The sequence below is a fragment of the Camelus ferus genome, chromosome 7, assembly GCF_009834535.1.
Source record: "Camelus ferus isolate YT-003-E chromosome 7, BCGSAC_Cfer_1.0, whole genome shotgun sequence".
NCBI classification, from domain to species: domain Eukaryota; kingdom Metazoa; phylum Chordata; class Mammalia; order Artiodactyla; family Camelidae; genus Camelus; species Camelus ferus.
This window is the reverse complement of record NC_045702.1, coordinates 29,245,984-29,268,548: the sequence shown is the minus strand read 5'-3', so window position 1 is coordinate 29,268,548 and position 22,565 is coordinate 29,245,984. Positions and strand designations below refer to the sequence as shown.

Sequence of the window (22,565 nt, the reverse complement as noted above, 5' to 3'; positions counted from 1 at the left end):
TGAGAACTGTTCAGTCAAAATATCAAGTAATAGATATATTATTCTAGATAGGAAATTTATACATATATGTGGAATATAAACTTGTAAGCTCTTATTCTGAAGGAAGATTGATAAGTTTAACAACTCAGTTCAAAGAAGCAAATGATATTATTAACAAAATTACATAGCCTTAATGAATGAAAGGAAAATATGTACCTTTCTTGCGATGCATAATTTTCAGGGCCACTGAATATGGACAGGCAAACTATAAAAACACAACTCTACAGTGTGTCATTCATCATACACTGTGTGAATGGCTGCCCAGTCTCACCCCAGAGCTGTACAGTACACAACCTACATACCTTTACACGGCAGCCCTGATAATTCTGTACTTATTTAAAGAATTCAAAATAAGCAGGCATAGGTATGGTAGATTAAATTATTTGATCAAATCAGTCATGGCTTTTCTACTGAGCCAAATATGACAAGGCCTGTCCCTGTCAGAGGATTACACTTCATGCCCCAATGACATGAGGCCTGGCCACATGACTTGTTTTGGCAAATAAAATATGACTGGAAGTGACTGTAACTTTTGAACAGATGCTGGTTCTGTTACCTCTTTTCTCCCTTTGCCACAAGAACAGCATGTCTGGGGTGGGGCTGTTTCTCCAGCCTGTTTTCAGAATAAGAAGGAAATCCACTGCAGCTGATCCATGATATAGGTGATCAAGACATAAACTCTACTGTTACAATTTATTTAGATTTGGAAGTTATCTGTTACTGCAGCATAATAGAATGTAAGCTGACTGAAACAATAAGCCATATTTTTTTTAACATTTTTTATTGATTTATAACCATTTTACAATGTTGTATCAAATTCCAGTATTCAGCACAATTTTTCAGTTACTCATGGACATATACACACTCATTGGCACATTTTTTTCTCTGTGAGTTATCATAACATTTTGTGTATATTTCCCTGTGCTATACAGTGTAATCTTGTTTATCTATTCTACAATTTTGAAATCCCAGTCTATCCCTTCCCACCCTCCACATAAAATGTGATATATCAGGATAAAATTTATACCTTAAATAAGGTACTCTAAATAAAAGAATTATATGCTCATTGTAGAATATCTGAAAAAATATAAAATTACCAATACTTTTATCACAAAGATAATGACTGGTACTATTTTCTTCCAGAGTATTTTCTTACAGTACACATTTTCTTCTTGTATTTTTTGTGTACAAATACACAACTGGCATTATACCTCACACTCCATTTTATACTTGTCTTTTATATTATTATGAGTATTGTTCCATGACATTAAGTCTCAAAATAATTTTAATGACAGAATAAAATAATTATATTGATGTAATGTAATTCAACCATTCACCTGAAGTTAAATATTTAGAGTTTCCAAGTTTAGAATGTTTATAATTAATAGATGTGAACAATGTATTTTTATGTGAAATTTTGTATCTAGACGTGTTTGGAGGAGAAAAAATTTCCTAAGAAGACATAATTTTGAGATGCCTTTGATACATTTAAGTAGATGTCAGATTGGCTCAGAGAAAAGGTCTGGGCAGAAACTACTGAAAATATCAAGACACGGCTAAAACTTATTATTTCTGTTCAAAATATCTCCAAGTAATAATGAAACAGTTATTAATATTTTTAAGTTGCCTTCTCTAATACTGCAAACATACGAAGGCTAACAGTAGAAAAAGTAAATGTATTGTGCACATGAGTTCTTATAACAGACTATTTTATACAATTTAACACATAGAAGAAAAGTGTCTTAAAATAAATCAGTAGCTAAATTGTTGAAGTCACATTACCAGAAGATTATAATCAATCAGTTCAACTTTTCCTGCTGTTAGTTTTCTTATGACTTAATGACTAATTTCTTCTTTAAAGAATGACTTTGAACAAATGGGAAGTAAAACCTTTTCCATAACAGCATGTAAACAAAGTCTGTGATTTAATAACAAGGTCAAATTCCTGAAATATATGTCTGCCAGTTTTATTTTTTAAAAAATTCAGCAGTTTTAATAAGTGAACCATTCAGGATTCTGTACATTTTGTAAGTCTATTAAATCTCACAGTGGAAATTCATAGAGGCAATTCCGCCATCATACAAATAAGTTATATTAAAAAATTTAATTTGCAATCAGTCATGTAGAACTCAGAATATTCCTTCATAGAAACAATAAATTAAAAACAAAAAAAAAATGAATAGAGAGATTCAAGGTTTGCTGCTTTAAGTCCTTACAACTGAAACCCTTTACAATGTACTTCAAAATTTTAGAGCAATAATGTTATTTTGAAACAATGATGAAGCTTTATTTTGAATATATATCATCTTGTTATAAGGAAATAAAAATATTAAGAGAAAGGGAAATAATTTAACTTTGTAATAAAATTGTTTAAGAAATCTGGATCATCTAAATCATCCCCTGGAAGACTTCTCTAAATTCTAAAATGGTGTAGAAGTCTATTATTTCTGTGTTTCATTGATGTTTCTCATAGTTGAAATGTTAGTTTTAGGCAGGATACACTAGTGATGATACTACTGCATTTTTAAGTATTATATTTTATAGAATATAATTTAGATGAATTTCAAGGAAATTAGGCTGATTGAAAAAAGCCAATCAAAAAAAGGATACATACTGTATGACTGCATTTATGTAACATTCATGAAATAACATCATAAGGATAAATAAAAAATTACTGATTGCTAGGGGTTAAGGATGGGGTAACAGTGGAGGGAGCAAGAAGGGGTAGCATGAGGTAGTCTTGTAGTGATGTTACATTAAGTATGTTGCTTGCAGCAGTGGTTACGGGAAGATATACACTTGATAAAATTGCATAGAGATACATACATACACACAAATGAGCACATATATAACTGATGAAATACAAATAAGCTATGTCAATTGTACCAGTGTCAGTTTTCTGCTTTTGATATTGAACCATAGTCATGCAAGATATTAACACTGGGTGAGGCTGGGTGAAGGGTGCACAGAACCTTCCTATATATCTTTGTCATTTCTTGTGAATCTATAATTATTTCAAACAAAAAGTTAAAAAAATCATTTATTGCTCCACAATATATTATTTAAATCAAATACTATTATTTTCAAAGTAAATTTTAGATTACTAATATTACTAGTAATTGGTGCTTGACAAGCTTATAATATTGAAAATGAACTTTATATATGGATAACATAATTTCATAAAGAATAAGGCTGAAAATAGACCTGAGGTTCATGAGGAATGCTTTCTTATTGCCCTAAGCAAAAACATTACTACTTTGAATTTTCAATTGGACATTTAAATGATTTAGAGAGTATGAGCTGTGCTATGAAAAGCATGGGATCTTTCAATGAACTCATTTAACAAAATGCAACGAAAAAATAAAACAAAAAATGTTTCTGTATGAGTTAAGAAGATACACTGTTTTGCTTTTTGGTAAAAATTGACTTTATAGAGTACTTTTCCATTTCAGAACACAGTATACTGCAAAATGAACTATCCATATCTCTGGGAAAATGAGGGTACAAGTAAAATGACTCAGATGTTATCAAAATTAAACTAAAAAAGAACAGCTGGTTCTAAACAATATTAATGTAAGCCAGTAAGTTAATTTTACCTGATTTCCAACTTTGCCACTTCAGGTAATTCTCCAAATTTTATCTCTTCTACCTCTAGTTCTTTAAGAGCAGCCAGAATTTTCTGCTGATCTCTACTGGTAATTCCATTCTAAGTAGAAATAATTTTAAGGTGCAATAAGGTTGTCAGACATGAATAATACTCAAAATTACCGAAAAAGCTATCTAGTTGACTAATTCACATCTTAAGGAAATAGATACATATTGGATAAAATAACAAATATACTGAAAAATACACAAGTTTGCTTCTAACTGTGACGGACAAGGTTACATCATTAAAATAGTAACATATATTGTGACTATAGTTAATTTTTTTGCATTATATAACAATTTTGATGGATTCTAAAAACAAATTACTAGATTTTAATATATCATCTTTCCAGAAAGCTAGAGTAAAACAATTTTTCATTTATTTAAAATATTAACAATGATTAAGTGAGAATTAAGTTTTCTTTTTGTCTGTGTTCTACCTTTAGTATTAACTAAATTTTCTATTCTGGATTTGGCTCTAAGTTGTATGTTTGATTTTCAGTGATACTAAAGATTTCAAGTTTCCAATGTGTTCATGCCGGAAAATCATTAGTTTCTTGGTATCCTATTTATTAAAGTTTCTCCGATATTTCCCACAGCTATTTTCAAAAGGTTAATAATACTAGATTGTAAACAATAGGTCTTGATCATTTTGAATACCCAGCAAAGGACGGTATTTGAACAACACTGTTCATATCCACATATACAAAAAATTACCTCTTATTTCTAAGTAACCTGTTTCATACTGTTTTACAAATCTATTTCATATTGAGAAATGAAGCACTAGTTTTAGTTGAGATGTCATAACTAATCTGAAGGAAAAAAACCTCTAAGTCTTCAAAGGTTCTTAAAGCAACTTAATACTGTAATGGAAGATTTTAGATATGCTTATCCATAATCATATCTAATCAGGAACCTAGCAAAAGATAACTCAGTCTATAACTGTAGGATTTTGAAAACAGAAAATAAAAGGATCCAAAATTTTAAAAATATGGAAGATAATGCCTGGAGTTTTTGAGTCTGATACTAACCTTTGTAAACTCATCTTTCCTCATGGTCAGAAGGTGTCTTAAAGTTATATCCCTTTCCTGCAGAAAAGAAAACAATGCCACCTTTCAATATAAATATAACAGTAGAAGGAGAAGTAGGCAAGTGCACATAAGTTAGTCAGTCATATGCTACCTTCATAAACAACGTCCAGCTTTCTAGCGGGGATAGGATGGGCAGATGTAGAACTACATTATTGGGTAGATAGTAATGAGTATGTATGTATAATTACCAAAGTGTAAACCTAGTTTTCCAGATTTGAAAAAAAAATGACAACTTATACGGATGCTTACACGGAAAGAAAAATAGCTCTGTAAAACTTGACAGAAATTATATTTTATGAATATTTTAAATTTCTAATTGTATAATATTAAACAATCAACATTTATTTTTACTCAATGTTTCTCAAATAGGAAGTTTCAAGATTGAAACCCAATTCTGAACTACCTAAACAAAATGCACATATTCCTAAGGAGAGCCTATCTTAAATAGTGCTTTACTGCTTCAGGATCAGCTAAATGGCTGATAATTGTCATCTACTCAAATCTCATAATGCACGCTTAAAATGCCTACCAGAGTGCTTGGCATATGATCTAACATAATCTTTTTAAAAATAATTAATTAATTTTTTATTGAAGTACAGTCAATTACAATGTGTCAATTTCTGGTGTACAGCACAATGTCCCAGTCATACATATATATACATATATTCATTTTCATTTTTTTTTCATTAAAGGTTATTACAAGATATTGAACATAGTGCTATAGAGAAGAAACGTTTTTTAAAATCTATTTTTAATGTATAGTGGCTAACATCTGTAAATCTTAAACTCCCAAATTTATCCCTTCCCACCCTCTTTCCCTGGTAACCATAAGATTGTTTACTGTGTCTGCAAGTCTGTTTCTGTTTTGTAGATGAAGTCATAGTGTCATAGTGTCCTTTTTTTTTTTTTCAGATTCCACATATAAGTGATATCATATGGTATTTTTCCTTCTTTCTGGCTTAGTTCACTTAGAATGACGATCTCCAGGTCCATCCATGTTGCTGCAAATGGCATTATTTTATTCTTTTTTATGGCTGAGTAGTATTCCATTGTATAAATATACTACAACTTCTTTATCCAGTCATCTGTCAATGGACATTTAGGTTGCTTCCATGTCTTGGCTATTGTATATAGGGCTGCTATAAATACTGGGGTGCATGTATCTTTTCAAAATTAGAGTTCCCTTCAGATATATACCCAGAAGTGGGATTGCTGAATCATATGGTAAGTCTATTTTTAGTTTTTTGAGGAATCTACATACTATTTTCCATAGTGGCTACACCAAACTACATTCCCACCAGCAGTGTAGGAGGGTTCCCTTTCCTCCACACCCTCCATATCCAAAGTTTGAGGACTTTTGAATGATGGCCATTCTGACTGATGTGAGGTGATACCTCATTGTAGTTTTGATTTGCATTTCTCTGATAATTAGTGATATTGGGCATTTTTTCATGTGCCTATTGGCCATTTGTATGTCTTCATTGGAGAATTGCTTGCTTAGGTCCTCTGCCCATTTTTGGATTGGGTTGTTTGGTTTTTTGTTATTAAGTTGTATGAGCTATTTATACATTCTGGAAATTAAGCCCTTGTCAGTTGTATCATTTGCAAATACTTTCTCCCATTCCGTAGGTTGTCATTTTGTTTTGCTTATAGTTTCCTTTGCTGTGCAAAAGCTTGTAAGTTTAATTAGGTCCTATTTGTTTATCTTCACTCTTATTTCCATTGCCTGGACTGACTGCCCTAGGAGAATGCTGCTAAGATTTATGTCAGAGAATGTTTTGCCTATGTTTTCTTCTAGGTGATTTATCATGTCTTGTCTTATATTTAAGTCTTTAAACCATTTTGAGTTAATTTTTGTGTATGGAGTGAGGGAGAGTTCTAACTTCACTGATTTACATGCTGCTATCCAGTTTTCCCAACACCATTTGCTGAAGAGACTGTCTTTTCTCCATTGTATATTCTTGCCTCTTTTGTCAAAGATTAGTTGACCATAGGTCTGTGGATTTATTTCTAGGCTCTCTATTTTGTTGCATTGATCCATGTCTGTTTTTATGCCAATAACATGCTGTTTTGATTACTGTGGCTCTGTAATATGCTCTAATATAATCTTTATGACAATCCTATGCTACATATTATCATCGTTAAGAAAAAAAAGATTTAAGTAATATATCTGAGTTAATAATCTTTAGAGCAAGAATCTGATACCAGGTTTGTCTGGTTTAAAATCATGCTTCTAATATTCTATACAGGAAAATCAGCAACTGCAAAAACAAACTAAGGGCTTAGATGTACAAGGAGTTCTGTGAAGCTTTAGGCAGTAAGTGAAAGCTGTTTAATCCAGCCAGATTCTAATATTTTTTGAAATGCTTGTAAGTTTAAAAAGGGATATACTCCTAATTATGGAGAAAAGTACATCTGTCACTCTTTCATAAGCATGCTTATGAATTAATATTTAATGTTATGTTAAGCAGCAAATAAACATGCATACATAACTCATTGTAGCTTATACAAAATCTTACCTTCAATAAATCTGTCATATGTTCAAGTCCAAGTCCATGTAAAAATATTTCCAGATCTCCAAATGCTGTATATGAACTATACATATTTATAGCAATGTCAATTTCAGAACAGACTATAAATGCACAAACAATATATATTTATAATGCAGAGAGAGAATGAGAATGAATAAAAATGTGTCTATGTAGAATATACAGGCATACCTCGTTTTATTGCGCTTTGCTAATTGCACTTTGCAGACATTGCTTTTTTTAAATAAATTGAAGGTCTGTGGCAACCCTGCTGCAACCAAGTCTATCAGTGCCATTTTTCCAATGGTATTTGCTACTTTGTGTCTCTGTGTCATACCTGAGTAATTCTTGAAATATTTCAAACCTTTTCTTTATTATTATATTTGTTATGGTGATCTTTGATCAGTGATCTCTGATGGTACTACTACAATTTGCTGAGGCTCAGATGATGGTTACCATCTTTGAGCTATAAAGTGTTTTTTAATTAAGGTATGTACATTGTTTTTGTAGACAGAGTACTATTACACACTTAACAGACTACAGTAGAGTGTAAACATAACTTTTATATGCACTGGAAAACCAAAAAAACTTGTGTGATTCATTTTATTGTGGTATTTGCTTTATTGCGATGGTCTGGAACTGAAGGCCAATATCTCTGAGGTATGCCTGTATTTACAAATTTACACACCAGAACTATGTTATATAAAAGGAATAAGAAAGATTTTTTAAGTGAAGATTTAAGGTAAACAGAAAATGTTGAGAGTAAAATGAAGTTCATTTTTCCTAAGAATGAAAATATTTGCCAGTATGTATATAGTTAACCCTATAATAACATGGTTGGAACTGCACAGGTCCACTTGCATGAAGATTTTTTTCAATAGTAAATACTATAGTACTACACAATTATGGCTAGTTGAATCCACAGATGTAGAAATGTGGATATGGGGAAACCATGGGTATGGATTTTCCACTAGGAGAGTCAGGGCCCCTAACCCCTAAAATTGTTCAAGGGTCAACTGAATTCCTTGTGAGAGCTCTGTGTATGTAAATCTCTTTAACTGCAGGAATTAGAAATTTAGTAACAATTTTTAAATGTAGGTAAGTAGAGAATAATGTTGTGGCCACTGAACAACTGTGTTCAGGGGAAAAATTTTTTTTAATTTTATCTTATAAAGTCAGAAATCTGCCATAAAGAATTAGAAAGCAAGATGCAGTCTAGGTTGAACACTAATAAAAATATAATCTTAGAACCTTTTAGAAATAAATTTTATAGTTGATATTTTATTTAAAGTCAAAAATGATCCTTATTACTGTTGGTAAATGAATAAAGTTTTTTTCTAAAATTCTGGAGAACAAAAAGCACCTGAAACCCAGACATTTCTAAGTAATATTTTTAAATGCTTATAAAAATTTAAAATATCATATATTTTAAATGTCATCACATTTACTATAAGTAATAAAAACATGCATAATTTTTACTCATTTATAGGTATTATGTGGAACAAAAATATGTTGTTACCTAAATATGTGATCTTTTTCTTTATCAGAATCCGTTCTCAACAGTTTACAAATTGTTTCTTCTTTAGTTAGCTGTTGAGGCTTTCCTTCCAAAGGATTTAAAGTCAAGGAAAGAAAGTTGAAGATCTGAAAAAAGTTATAGTAAAAATTAAAGGAAGATAGTAATTAATAATATTTTCAGTAAAATATAAAACAGAATCAGAAAGATTAAGTACTAAGGTAGTACTTTAAATACACTGTTAAGTAGACAGGAATAAGAATGACTAATGAACCCAGATCTCAGCTGTACACCTCAAAGAGATGTAGTGAAACTCCTTAGTTTTAAAACTTCTTAGTTTTAACTTTCTAGTAAGTCAAGGTTACGTCATATAATCAGCCAAAATGCAAAATCAGATCTCACTTTAAGAAAAAATTTATGACTCAAAATAATCTTTGATGTTCATAAATTTCTTAATATGTCAAATTCAGTGTTATCTACCTTAAATTTAATCATGCAGTAAATTAATTAAAAGTTTTCAAATTTCCAAAGCTTAGAAGAAAAACTCTTAAATTTCTTTTTAAAGTTTCGCAGGGCTGCAGTGATTAGCATTTACTCTAGAGTAATTTTGGAAATGTAGATTTGAGTTAGAAAATGATAGGCATGTTTATAGGTTCCTTAAAAAATAGAGGAAGTTATTTTACTTGCAGTAAAAATGGCATAGTCTGATTATCGTATGATGGAACCTTTGGAATGTCATAAGCTTTTAAATTCAGAAGCTCAGTTTTAGAAGATCTTGAAATATATAACTTAGATTTATAGTTGTACTTTATTTGATACTTGCTTAGAAATTACAGACCTTTGGCTGAAAGCTTTAATACTCAGACCAAAAGTTTTATATCAATAAAGTAATTTAATGTATGGCAAATATTTATTATTGACTTACCATCTGAGAGTAAATCAAAAACTCAAGTATGTACCACTTTATTATTTGCATTGTCACATGTATACAAGTAAATATACTTTAAATGATTTAATTTTTAAATTGTCTAATGTGTATTAATTGAAATTTTAAAGCAGTAGTTTAATTACACATTCACATTTTGAAATTTTATTAGCTTTCTTAATACACTAGTTTTTGAAATTCTGAACCAATTGAAAATGCTTAAATAAGTAGTCTCTTATAGTTTTATTTCTAGGGCCAGATGAGACTTTATTATCCCTTTGCATAGGTTTTAAATTACTACATTATAAATGCCTCTATATTTAGTAAAAGATAAATAGTCTAGTGAAATAAAGTTTTATTATTTATTTATTTATTATCTGGGTGGAAGAAAATTACACATTTAAACATTTAATAATAGCCACAAACACTATTATTACTGCTGTGAATTCTAACAAAATAATACAAAAGTTCTCCAAATGAAAATGTGGATCAAGAAAAATTAATTTAACATATAAGATACCTCTATATGTTTACTTCTTTTTGCAATCTCGCTTGGTGTCTTTCCATCTTTGGTTTGTAGCATTTTATTAGCTCCGAGTTCAAGCAACTTCAAAACTACATTTTTATGACCCTGACGTGCTGCCCATGTTAAAGCCTGTAAGTGGGGGGAGAAGATTGTTTAAAGAAAGGGAGTGTATGTGAGACAGAGAGGAAAACTTTTCAACAGTATTTATGGCACAATAAAAAAAGTGAACATCGTTAATTAATGGAATGATGCAATCTCTTCATTTCACAGCATAACGTAAACATATTTCCAAAGTTGTAACTGCAAAGCAGACTGCCAGTGTTCACTGATTTTATAAAACCAAAATGTTTTACACAGTCAAGTGATGTTATAGAATAAAAAGATTCATCTGCCAATCACAGAGCTGTTTTCTTTAAAAAAGAATTCAATGTGTAATCTAGAGCCCAGGCTTTGTTGTGTGCCGCAGCTTCTTGTGTCAAGGGTGAGGACCAGGAGAGTCAAACAGTTTCTTTTTTTTTCCATTTAAGCTGCTGCTTTTCTTCACTGAACAGCAATTGTATCTCAGCCCTTACTATTAAGTAATTTTTACTTCTTAAAACCTTTCTTGTGGACTACTGATAATAACAAGGTATCAATGTCTTAGAGATAAAAACAGATATTATACAGTTGATTCTCACAGAATAACCATTCTCATCCTGGGCATTAACTTCTGCACCATGAGCAACAAGGACAGCAACAACCTGAGGGTGACCGTCTCGTGCAGCATACATGATTGGGGTCATCAGTCTCCTAAGAGGGGAAAGAGAAGAAACATTTGTGTCAATGCTGCCCTTAACAGTTACTCAAATCCTTGAATTTTACTGTGAACACCACCATCAGGATTGCTTTGAAAGCAAAGAAAAAGAAATGAAAGCTTTTAATAAATCAGGTGATCTAAAAATCCAATCTCCCAGCAAATAAATATGAAGGAAATGACACTTTAAAAGTATTGAATGCTTACACAGCACCCTCTAGTGAAGAAATGGGTGTTTTTTTAAATCACTAAATAAGCCCTGCTTCCCAATAGGAGGTTTCTTTAATTTATATACCCATGCAGAAAAATATCAAGAGTACCCTCACTGTGCTTTTGCTGGGGACATAGTGATGAATGACACAAATAAATGACACAAATGACATCCTCTCAAAATTACTAAATACTTACTGCATTTTAAAAATTACATTTTATTTAATAAAAATGTAAGTTTTAAACTCTTATTTCTTAATGTATTCTATTATGATTCTACTTTTGTTTAGGATTAAAAAAAATTTTACCCTGACTTGGAGGCTTACTCTAATCAAGAAATAGATCAGTCCAATAGTTTAGCCAGACTCTCTGAGATTACGTTCTGGGAGAGCATAGTGGTTTCCCTCTGGTGTACATTTCTCAAAACCAGAGATTCAGTCTCTCTATTCCTAGAAGTCAGTCAGCTTCTGGACCTAATTACAAAGATTCTTTTTTTTTTTTTTCCAGAAAGATTCTATTAGTTCTACTCGGGCTGAACCTTAGTATCATGTTCTGTTTTAAAGGAGGTCTGAGATTCTGGACCTAATCATCCTGAGTCACCTCAAATATCTGATTCACACACAAAGACCTTCACAAAAGAACAACAAATTAATTTCAGAATTCTCTGTTTTGATCTCATTAAGGAAGTTAACTTTGAATACTTGCATTACACACACTACCTATAAATAGAATATTTCTCTGTAAGGTTTGTTAACGTAAGGTATATCCTGAATCTGATCACATCAATGTCTCTAGCACAAAAAGTTTCATGCATTTATCTGTTTCTTCTCTTTCCTTGTATATTACAATTTCAGTGTTTTATTAAAAAGTACATGCTAAGGTAGTTGTCAAACGTTGCCTCTTCTACATTGAATATCTCCTACATAGTGGCTTGATTAAACAATTTTACAAAGTGAAGAGTGAATTTCTGGATAGCTTAAACAAATAGGGAAAATAAATATATACAATAGAACAAAATTATTTGAGTCAACTAATTATTCAAATTCTTTTCTAAGGCTTACTCAGACCTCTTCATGCCTCTCCTCCACCCCAACTCCCCCACAGCAGCCCAAATCTGCTCCTTCCGATCTTCTCTATTTCACAAAGCTACCATTACCCACATAACTCAGTCCTAAGACTAAACATCAGTCAAGACTCTTCTCCATCACTCCATATACAAGTCGTCAGCAGGTCCTATTGGCTCTATCTACATAATAGATTTTGAATCTAGCCACTTCTTACCACCTTGTTAGTCACGATAAGCAGTCTGAGTCATCATTATATTCCTCTGATCTATGTTACTGCAACAGCCTCATAGATGCTCTCCTTACTTCTACTCTTGGCCACTTACAGTTTATTCTCTTTGAAAATACCAAGTCCTTCCCTTTTCAGGGGCTGTGCAAGTACTGTTCCCTCCACTTTGCCTTGACCTTCATATTGTGCACTCCTTCGTTTGGTTAGAGAAGGTAACATGAAAGAGTGAGTGTTCCATTTTGCTTGAAACTTATTATTGAAAATTATAACTAAAATTTTCTGAAATTGTACTGAAAATTGAGGTTCTTCTAAATATTAATTTCTCTTAGAATCTCAGAAACCAGCAGGTATATAATTTTCTGTCTGTAAATTCACATGGAAATAAAATGGCTCTGTACAGATGCTTTTTTCCTCCTAGAAAAGAAAACTTCCAGACTAGTACAGTCTGCTGCCTAAGAAGCTTCAGATCACTTCTGAAAAATGTTAGAAAAATGCTGCATTGGTTTCTAACTTCTAAGAAAAGTTGAATTTACTGAATGGAACAGCAAACCACTATAATAGGGCCTAGATTACCTAGAAGGTGTTACTACTCAGCTTCTAAAAGTTATTCAAGTTATTGATACCATCAATATCATGGCAGTTTTGAGAGGGGAGAAAACAATTCTTCCACTGGTTTTGTATATGTGGAAACCTGTAACATCTGTAGCTTCCTGGCTGTTACAGATTAACGAAACCTAAATTAACTCTTCAATCTTACAAACTCTTATGAACTTACGAACAATCTTATGACCTCTTTAGGGCAGTTATAAAACTTTAAAATAAGTTGTTTACTCAAGTGATGTGGTAACTATTTGTGCTAGATAACTTTACTTTCAATATTCATTTCCATCTTACTTATTTCCTGAGATTTAATGTAAAGAATTCTATACTTCCCATTCTCTGTTTAAATCACTACTATTTTGTTCTGCCTGCTCCTTCTAACACACAACTGCTTTTGTAAAGGTCAACAGTTATTTGGACTCCTTTTATTTTTCTAGCACCTTAAAGTATGTATTTCAGAGGCTTTTGTCCTCAATGATCTTCCCTTTTAATGACATAAACACCATACGTGAATGATCTTACCTACTCTCATGAATATCATTAAGACACTGATTGCTGCTGAATCTGCATCTCTAGGTCAGGCTTTGCTCCTAAACTCCAGATCATTTCTGTCATTGTCACTTGGTACCCTACAAAACTCTAAACCAACACATATCAGAATCTTAAGTCACCATCTTCACTCCAACACTCCAATACTCTCTGTTATTACCTATCTCTGTGAACAGCATCACAATCCTAGCATGGACCAACACAGAAACCTAGAATTTATCCATGACTCCTCATGCCTTCATATCTAAATCATCATCCCTGTCAGTTTTACCTCCTTCCTATCATTTGTATCTGTCTACTTTCCTCTCTCCTCCTTCTCCCAGATGTTCAAGTCTTCATCACTTCTCACGTGGATTACTGCATGCAACAGCATCGTAACTGGCCTCCTTTGTCTTCAGTCTTTCCTCCACACTTGTAAATCACATCAGATCAATTTGCTGTTTAAAGTTTTCAAAGTTACATCTGTGAGAATCTTCAAGACAAGTCCTCTTTCTCCCTCTCTACCATTTTAGCACCTGTAATCCTACTCCATTGTATCAAGAGACTTCAGTCATATCTGCAGGTATGAATTCCAAAGTCTCTCTCCACCGGATGACCTATATGCAGAGCACTCTGGTTGAAATGTCTTTTCATTTTTCTCTTCAACAAACTTATTGATAATCTGCCTCTGGAGTTTTATGTTAGAAACCAACATGCCCCCCTGATTTTCTGATGTCCCACCTGATCTTGGTTAGCAGTCCCCCTCTCCTCACTTTCTCATAGCACTCTGTGCTTATTTTTATCAGTTCACCTTTCAGGCCAAAATGTACTTGTTCAATCCATCTATTTTCTCAACTGGACTTTTAAGTTCTTTGAGGCTAATGACCCTGACCTGTCTCCAAATCCATCCCCCAACCCATGCAGTAACTAGTATAATGGTCTGCTTCTGTTTTTGTCATGCTTTCATGTAATATAGGTGGGGTTTTCTCCTTATCATCATCACATGTTTACTGATTGCATTATTCAATGTATCTGTATCTTTACTCATTTTACATATATTATTAGATCTGCCTAATAAGAGATATGTGTTGAAATTTCCTGCTGTAATTGTATTTTGGTCTACTTCTAAAATTTTAATAGGTTTTGATTTATAGATTTAGTAGTCATATAGTCCAGTGTATACAGGTTTGTGCTTGTTACATTTTCATTGATTTTGCGTTTCATCATACTACAAAGTTCTTTATTCTGTTTATTGCATCTAATATTAGTAATATCTGATATTGATAGTCCTGATTTCTGTGGGTTTACCTTTACCTGTAAAGGGATCTTTTATACTCTTTTTCCTTCAACTTTTCTTGTAATAGCATTTAGCCATCTTTTGTTTTTTAAGCTAGCGTCTCAGTTGAAAATTTCAATCCATTCTCATTTAGTGTAATAACTGACATAATTGACAATATTTTTTCTCTTTTGTTTTTGTTGGTGCAACAAAATTCACTACATTTTCCCCTTGAAAATCTGATGACTCTGCTTTTCCTTTTTTAAAATAAAAAACCATTAAACATTATTCTGTTTTTCTGTTCTTAGTAAAACACATATGACTCTCTTATATATAAGCAAGAGAAGACCTATGTGGTTTCCTCCACCACCATGGCCCAGTTCTCCCTATGTATACTCTACTAGGATGAGGCCTTCTGAATACTCTTCATTCCTCTTCTTCTCTTAGGAGCCCCCCTACTCTCTGCAAACTATAGCTCTTAGATTTTGTTGGCATAATTTAGTACTTAATAGATTTTTACTTACATTTTGTTTTGTCTGTTTACAGGATCCTTATTTAGCACTCATAGTTCACATTCCCAGTCAACACTATCTATTAAATACGCAGTCATCAAAGTTCATCCCTCTCACTGCTTCCTCTTGATTCATCCTCTGCCTTCACGAGGTCTCTGGTTCTTTTTTGGTTTGGTTAGAGTCTTTTCTGAAGTATTTTCCTCAGCTGAGTTGCTTGGGTAATGTACTTTCTGAGTGCTTACATATCCTTGACCGTCTTTCTTTCACCCTCACAGGCGTATCGGACCCCAGCTTGGTTGAGAATAAGATCTTTGTCTAAGTGAAAATGTAATTTCACTCTTTTCTAGTTTCAGCTGTGCCCATGAGAAGTCTGATGCCACTCTAACCTTCTTACTTTCCTTTGTTAAAAACTTAATTCTTTCTGCCTGGAAGCTTGTAAAAAATTTAATCTTTGTTTTTAGTTTACACATTTTAACCAGAATTTATGCCCAGGAGTGTCTTTTTTCTTCTTCTTCTTCATCAGTCCAAACTAAAACTCAAAAACTTTTCCAAAATGCAGTCTTTTTTTTTTTTTTTTCAATATTCAGTCCTGATAGAGTTTTTCATCTTAGGAACCACTTCTTTTTTTTAAAGAATGTGTTTATGATTACCAGTCTTCCATGTTCCTTTTTCTTCCCTGAATTCTGAATTCAATTACCACACTTGTTTTTAAGTTCCATGATATCTTTCTTCATGCTGCATTTAGATGTCCTTATGTGCTCTTAATTTTTAATTCAGGTTTTTTACTTTCTCTGCCAGCAATTTTATTGTACTAGACAAAGATCTTAATTGTCAGTCTTTTCTCCAGCTGCTGGAAAGTGTTTTATTTTCTGTTGCCTCTTTAATGCTCAGGTTTTTTTATTAAGTACTTGTGTGACTTTAAGTTTTTTAATATTTGAATATGTTGAGACATATGAAATTACTGTGGTGTGAGGCTTGAACCCAGCAATTTTTATTCCTTCAAATAGCTATCCAAATCCCCAGCACCAAAATGATGATCCATTGTCTCCCTGCTAGTTTGAAATGCCACATTAATCATATATAATAATTTCATATATTGGATTTTGTCCTTTATTGTCTTTCCTGGTTTACTTCTGGGGATCAGCAATAGAGAGCTTTCCATTAATACCACACTGTTTTAATTATTGTCACCTATTTTTAATATAAGGCTATTTCTATATCCTACTCTTCTTTTTAAAGAGATGTACTGATTTTTAAAAATTATTTAATTCATACATATGTACTTTTTCCTTAGAACACTACAGATAATCACTGATAAGAGCTGGATATCTTTCCAAATCTTAGGAAACAAAATGAACAGATTTTACATATGTAAACATATGTGTGCAAGAAAAAAAAGACATTTTAAAACATAAATAAAATCATGCTGTTTATGCAATATTTTGACTTGCCAATAAATGAATTCAAATCTATTATTTTCCCTCTGAATATTGCTTTATCTGAATCACATAGGTTTTGATATCAAGGCTTTAACTGTTGTTCAGTTCTAAGTTTTATTTTGATTTCTTCTGTAATATAGAAATTATTTTTATTTTGATTTCTTCTGTAATACAGAAATTATTAAAATGCATAATTTTAAATACCCAATTTTAGGCACTGAGGAGGCGTTTGGTTGTTAAATCCTAAATTCATTACATTTTGGTTAATGAAAAGTATCCTATAAAATATCACTTTTTTAAAAAAAGGAATTTATTAAGGCTTCCTTTGTGGCCTAGAACATGAATGTATTTTAAAAACAATCCACATCTGTTTGAAAAGAATCCAAATATATAAATTATTAGAATTCTAGATAAATATCAATTAGATGCACTTGTTAAGTGTTATTTGAATCGCCTATATCTTTCCTTTTTGTCTAATATGTTTACACTGAAGTCTTCACATATACTTATATATTTTCCATTTCTTTTTTAGTTCTACCATTTTCATTTTATATATTTTAAAGTCGTATATGTTAAAACTACCTTGTTTTGCTTTTATCAAAATGAACACTTCCTCTTTGTTCCTTTAAATAATTTACTACCCCAGAGGGTTGTTTTTTTTTTTTTTTTGTCTTGGTATCTACCAGGTATAAATATTTGCTAAATGAATGACATATTTTTTGATCATTTTATTTTGAACCATTATGTATTATTGTAATTTAGGTATGATTTCACTGGATTTTGGTTTTAGCCAACATGTGAGTTACTATATTTTAATCAGTGAGCTCTATCAATTATATTATTTTTCTTTTTTATTAATATGGTTAGAATTATTTTTGACATTATATTTATCTGCTTTTTATGTATTGTGCTTCCATGGTAAATACATACATGTGTGTCTCCTTTTCAGCCTTGTTAGACTGATTCTATTTGGTCTATCTACCCTCTATCTCTGACCCTTGATCTAAAAGCTTGTAACATCCTTATCTTCTTCTGGTACAGCAGGACCTCCTTATCCACAGGGTATATGTTCTACAACCCCCAGTGGATGCCTGACACCATGGATAGTTCCAAACCATCTATAAACTGTTTTTTCCTATACTAATAGGTGGGTAGTATATACAGCATGAATACGCAGGACAAAGGGACGATTCAAGTCCTGGGTGGGACATTGAGAGATTTAATCCCATGGTGTGCAATTTAAAACTTACAAACTGTTTATTTCTGGAATTTTCCATTAAATGTTTTCACACTGTGGGTAAGTGAAACCACAGAAAGCAAAAAGGCAGATGAAGGGGGACTACTGTACTTGCTTTTAAATCCTCCCCTTCTTGCTAACACCCTTCACCTTACCATTTAACAAAAACTAAACTTGGCCAGTAACTATGATCTCATCTGAAAAAAGAAGTTTAATTTTATTTTGCTTCATTCTCTCTTCAGTCGCCCAAATTCCAAACTTGTTATCATAGAAGTTTAGCATCACTTACCATCTGATAAACACACTCACTTTTTTCCCCCACAGCCAATAGCTATTTAGTTATCAACATGTTTAGTAATTTCTTTTCTCAACGTTATTTCTTGCACCCAATTACTTCTGGGTTTATTTTTCTTCTTGTAGCAGTATTTTTATATATTATTTTTAAGAGTCAGAATAGCAGTTCTTGACTGGGAATACTTTTCTGTGAAATATGTGGGGGGTATTTTTAGTTTATCAAAAGGACTGGATAGAGTTATTGGCATTTAATGGGTGAGGGCCAGAGTTGCTAAATATCTTGCAATACACAGTACAATCTCATTCAAAATGTCAACTGTTAATTGTACTCATGCTTAAGATGATAACTTTAAGTTCCTGTATATATGAAAATGTATTTACCTTCACTTAAGTGACAGAATGGCTAAAGAATTACAGTTCAGAGTTTATTCCTCAGACCATTTGTCTTCCTCCATATATAGTTGTTATTAAGTAGTATAATGTCAGATGGTCATTTCTTGATAGGAATCATCTAGATAAATTGTCTTTTCAATAGGTAACTTACACAGGAGTTTTGCCTTTATTCTTGATATTTTGAAGTTCATTGTGATGTGTCTATATTTTTAAATTTTAAATTAAAATATGTTGTATACCTTTATCTATTTATGTGTGTGTATAAATCTTACTTTGTACCTGGTAGATCCTTCAGTCCTAAGGATTTGTACATTCAGTTTGGGACCATTCTTGGCCATTATTGCTTCAAATATAGTCTATCTTCCACTTTCTCCTTCTGGAACTCTTATTAAACAGATGTAAGAGCTTCTGGCAAGGTTCTCCATGTCTCTTACTTTTCCTTCGTAACTCTTTGCATTGTATTCCAGATTTCTTCACGTCTATCTTCCAGTCCACTAATTAGCTCTTCAGCTGAGTCCCATCTGCTGTTCTTCATATATACTTAGTTTTAATATTCAGTAATAGTTTCCTTTTTTCATAATTCACTCTACTTGTTTCATAATTCCTGTTTGTTATTTTGTGGAAGCAGATCTCTCTTTTATTGCTCAGAGGAATAAAGTTCTTTTTAGACTCTTCTGTTTTATTCCATTTTATCTAACCTAAGTCACTCTTGTGTTGAATATGTTGTCCTTGTTTTATGATGCTTACAGTCTCCAGATTTTAGTGATTTGTGGTTGTGCACCCGTCTTCTAGCCTGTAAAGACCCCCTAAGCATGGAAGACTCAAACCAGCAATCCTGGCCTGGACTATCAGTAATGCAGTTCTTAAGGATTGCCAGAGAGAGTTCCCATTTGTTTCTTTCTTTAGGGAATTATGCCTTTTCTATTCCAGAGATAACTCCCTTTCTTGTTTCAAACAGAACTTTATTAAAACTTTATGGATGTCTAAAGTTTGCTGTGGAAGGGCAAAACGTCAGCATATGTTCAGTTTAGCATCTTGAAGTCATAAACATATTTTTCAGAAAATTCTTGGTTTTTTTGGTCATGTTTTTCTTTCAGAATTTTCAAAATCATTTCATCAAGTTAAAGCAATCCCCTTTGGCACTCTGAATTTAAGATGTTTAATTTTACAAAGTAATTTAGATAAAAAACAAATGTCTTTTTTAATGCTGAGTCATCCCAGCCAAGAACATGACATGTCTATTTATTCAATCTCCTTTTGTTTTACTCAATATAGTTATAAACTTCTCTTCATTTGGGTCCTTCACATTTCTTGTACATTTACCTTTAGATATTTATGTCTTTTGCTCTTAAGGCTAGAATGTTATTACCTCGCGTTCTCAAGCTGGCTATTATTTGTAAATTAGAAACCAACTGAATTTTGCACATTAGTTAAAAAAAAAACTACCTCACTTTATGATTACCTTTTCTAACAGTTTCTAAGTTAATTACCTTGGATTTACCAAGCATATATTCATATAATCTAAAATATCATTTTGTCTCCTCTTTCCTAATAAAAAAGGCCTACTATCTTCATCAAAGGTAACATAGTTCAGTGGTTTAAGAACAGTGGTTGGCAAATGTTTTTTTTTTTCTGTAAAGGGCAAGAAAGTAAATATTTTAGGCTTATTGGGGCATACAGGACTGTGTTATAACCACTCAGTTCTGCTATGATGTGACAAAAGTAGACACAGACAATACATAAAGGAATGAGCATGGTTCTGTTCCAATCAAATTTTAAAGGTCTGCAAACTAGTCGTACACTTGTGAGTAAAAGTAAACTCAGTCTGCCTAAGTTAAAATCTGGTCTTCAGCATTTACTGGCTGTGTAACCTTAGGCAAGTTTCTTAAACTCTCATTGCCTCAGTCTCTACAACTTTATATGGCATAATAATAGTTTTGATGTCTGTGGCACCCATTTGTGATATTATCATAATCTATGGTAATGAAATAATGTTTAATAATTAGAATAGTACTAGGCATGAAGTAAATGCTCTGTCATTATTGCTACACTTTATAATTATCTGCACCTCTTATTTTTTCCTTTTGTGTAACTGAATTGCCTTTGGTTCTCAAAACCATGTAAGACAAGAACAGCTTATAATAAGCATCCTTGTTTTGTTATTGACATTAGTGCAAATGCTGTTAGTGTTTCTCTGTTAAGCATATGACTTATTTTGGTTTCAGATATACGTTTATGAAATTAAAGAACTATTCATCTAATCAAATTTTACTAAGATTACAAAAGTTGGAATAAGGTTTTAACTTTAATAAAAATGCCCTTCTGGCATCTATTATAATGATAACCTCCCTTTAAAAAAATCTCTTTACCTATTTATAAAGTGTATTTCTCTAATAGTGAACCATTTTGCCATGAACCCCATTTGATCATTGTATATTATTCATTTATTTTGCTGATAATATCCATTTTGGTGGCATTTCATTAAGGGATTTTGGTATTTATATTGATAATTGAGATTGATTTATAAAGTTTGTTGGGGTGGATACTTTTTTTTTACTGGATTTCAAAATCAGAATTTATGTTTGCTTTATAAAAAAGAACTGAAATGCTTCTCTCTCTCTTTTTTTTTTATGCTCTGGAACTATTCAAATTGTATTAGTGTAATCTATTCCTTGGAAGTTCTAAAGAAGTGAACTGTTAAACTCTCTCAGTCCAGGACTTTTTTTGGAAGTTGGCTTTATGACAGCTTTTCTCAAAAGACAGATAAAAATCACAACATAAAAATTAAAAAACAACCACCAAAAACAGCATAAACAAAAAACAAACTAGAAATAGCATCTTCAAAACATGTAACAATAAAAAGCTAAAAGATCCAATATGCAAAAAGGTCTTATAAATCAATAAAACACATGTGGACCCACCAAATAGAAAAATAGCAAAGACCAAAGGCAATTATTGGTAAAAGAAATATGTATAAACCACTAACAAAAATGTGAAAGACTAATCAATTAAATGTTGTTGAAAGCAGGCAAACTAAAATGAAGTAGTATTTACAAATCATATTGGAAAATTTAGAACATCAGAAAATCCAGGGATATCACTGTATGGGTTCTTTCAAATACAGTGGGAGGCAGTATAACACGATTCCACTTTTTCAGGAGACAAACTGGCAACAGTTACCACAATTCTAAATATACATATATCTTTGAGTCACAAACTCCACTTTAGGAATGTATTTTATAGAAAACCTACCCAAGTTGCCAGAGATGTTCACTGTAGCAGTTTTTGTAATACTAAAAAATTGAAAACAATCCAGATGTTCTTCAATAAAATGTTACATATCCACAGAGTGGAATATTATGCAGCCATTATAAAGAGAGAACTACAGCTGTACATACTGGCAGGTAAAGTGTCCAGGAAACACTCTTTAGTTAAATAAGCCAATTAGAATACAGTATATTGCATAAAATCCCATTTAAAATCAAAGGAAAACAAAAGAAACATGCTAACACATGGAAGAAATTCTGCAAGAATATATCACAACCAACTATAATATAGGGAAAAACAAGACTTTTCACTTCCTAAGTTACATATTAAAAAAATTTAACAGGAATCTTTTATGACTGGAATTTTTAATAAAAATACATTTTTAAAACTATCTTGTAGTACAGTGGAACTAATGTTTTTCAAATTCAGGCAGAATGACTTATTAGTTTCAAT

At 31.9% G+C, this 22,565-nt stretch overlaps 1 protein-coding gene across 2 annotated transcripts in view; it reads right to left on the bottom strand.

Annotated features, from left to right (window-relative positions):
* The window catches only part of ASZ1 (ankyrin repeat, SAM and basic leucine zipper domain containing 1), a 51,806-nt gene that overhangs the window by 7,532 nt on the left and 21,709 nt on the right, over positions 1-22,565 (bottom strand). For both annotated transcript variants that reach the window (XM_032483626.1, XM_032483628.1), the window contains exons 5-10: positions 10,948-11,059; positions 10,265-10,399; positions 8,823-8,947; positions 7,295-7,370; positions 4,716-4,772; positions 3,636-3,745 (exon numbers count right to left, since the gene is read on the bottom strand). In XM_032483626.1, coding sequence (XP_032339517.1) covers positions 3,636-3,745; positions 4,716-4,772; positions 7,295-7,370; positions 8,823-8,947; positions 10,265-10,399; positions 10,948-11,059 — 615 coding nt within the window. The remainder of the gene's footprint in view (positions 1-3,635; positions 3,746-4,715; positions 4,773-7,294; positions 7,371-8,822; positions 8,948-10,264; positions 10,400-10,947; positions 11,060-22,565) is intronic.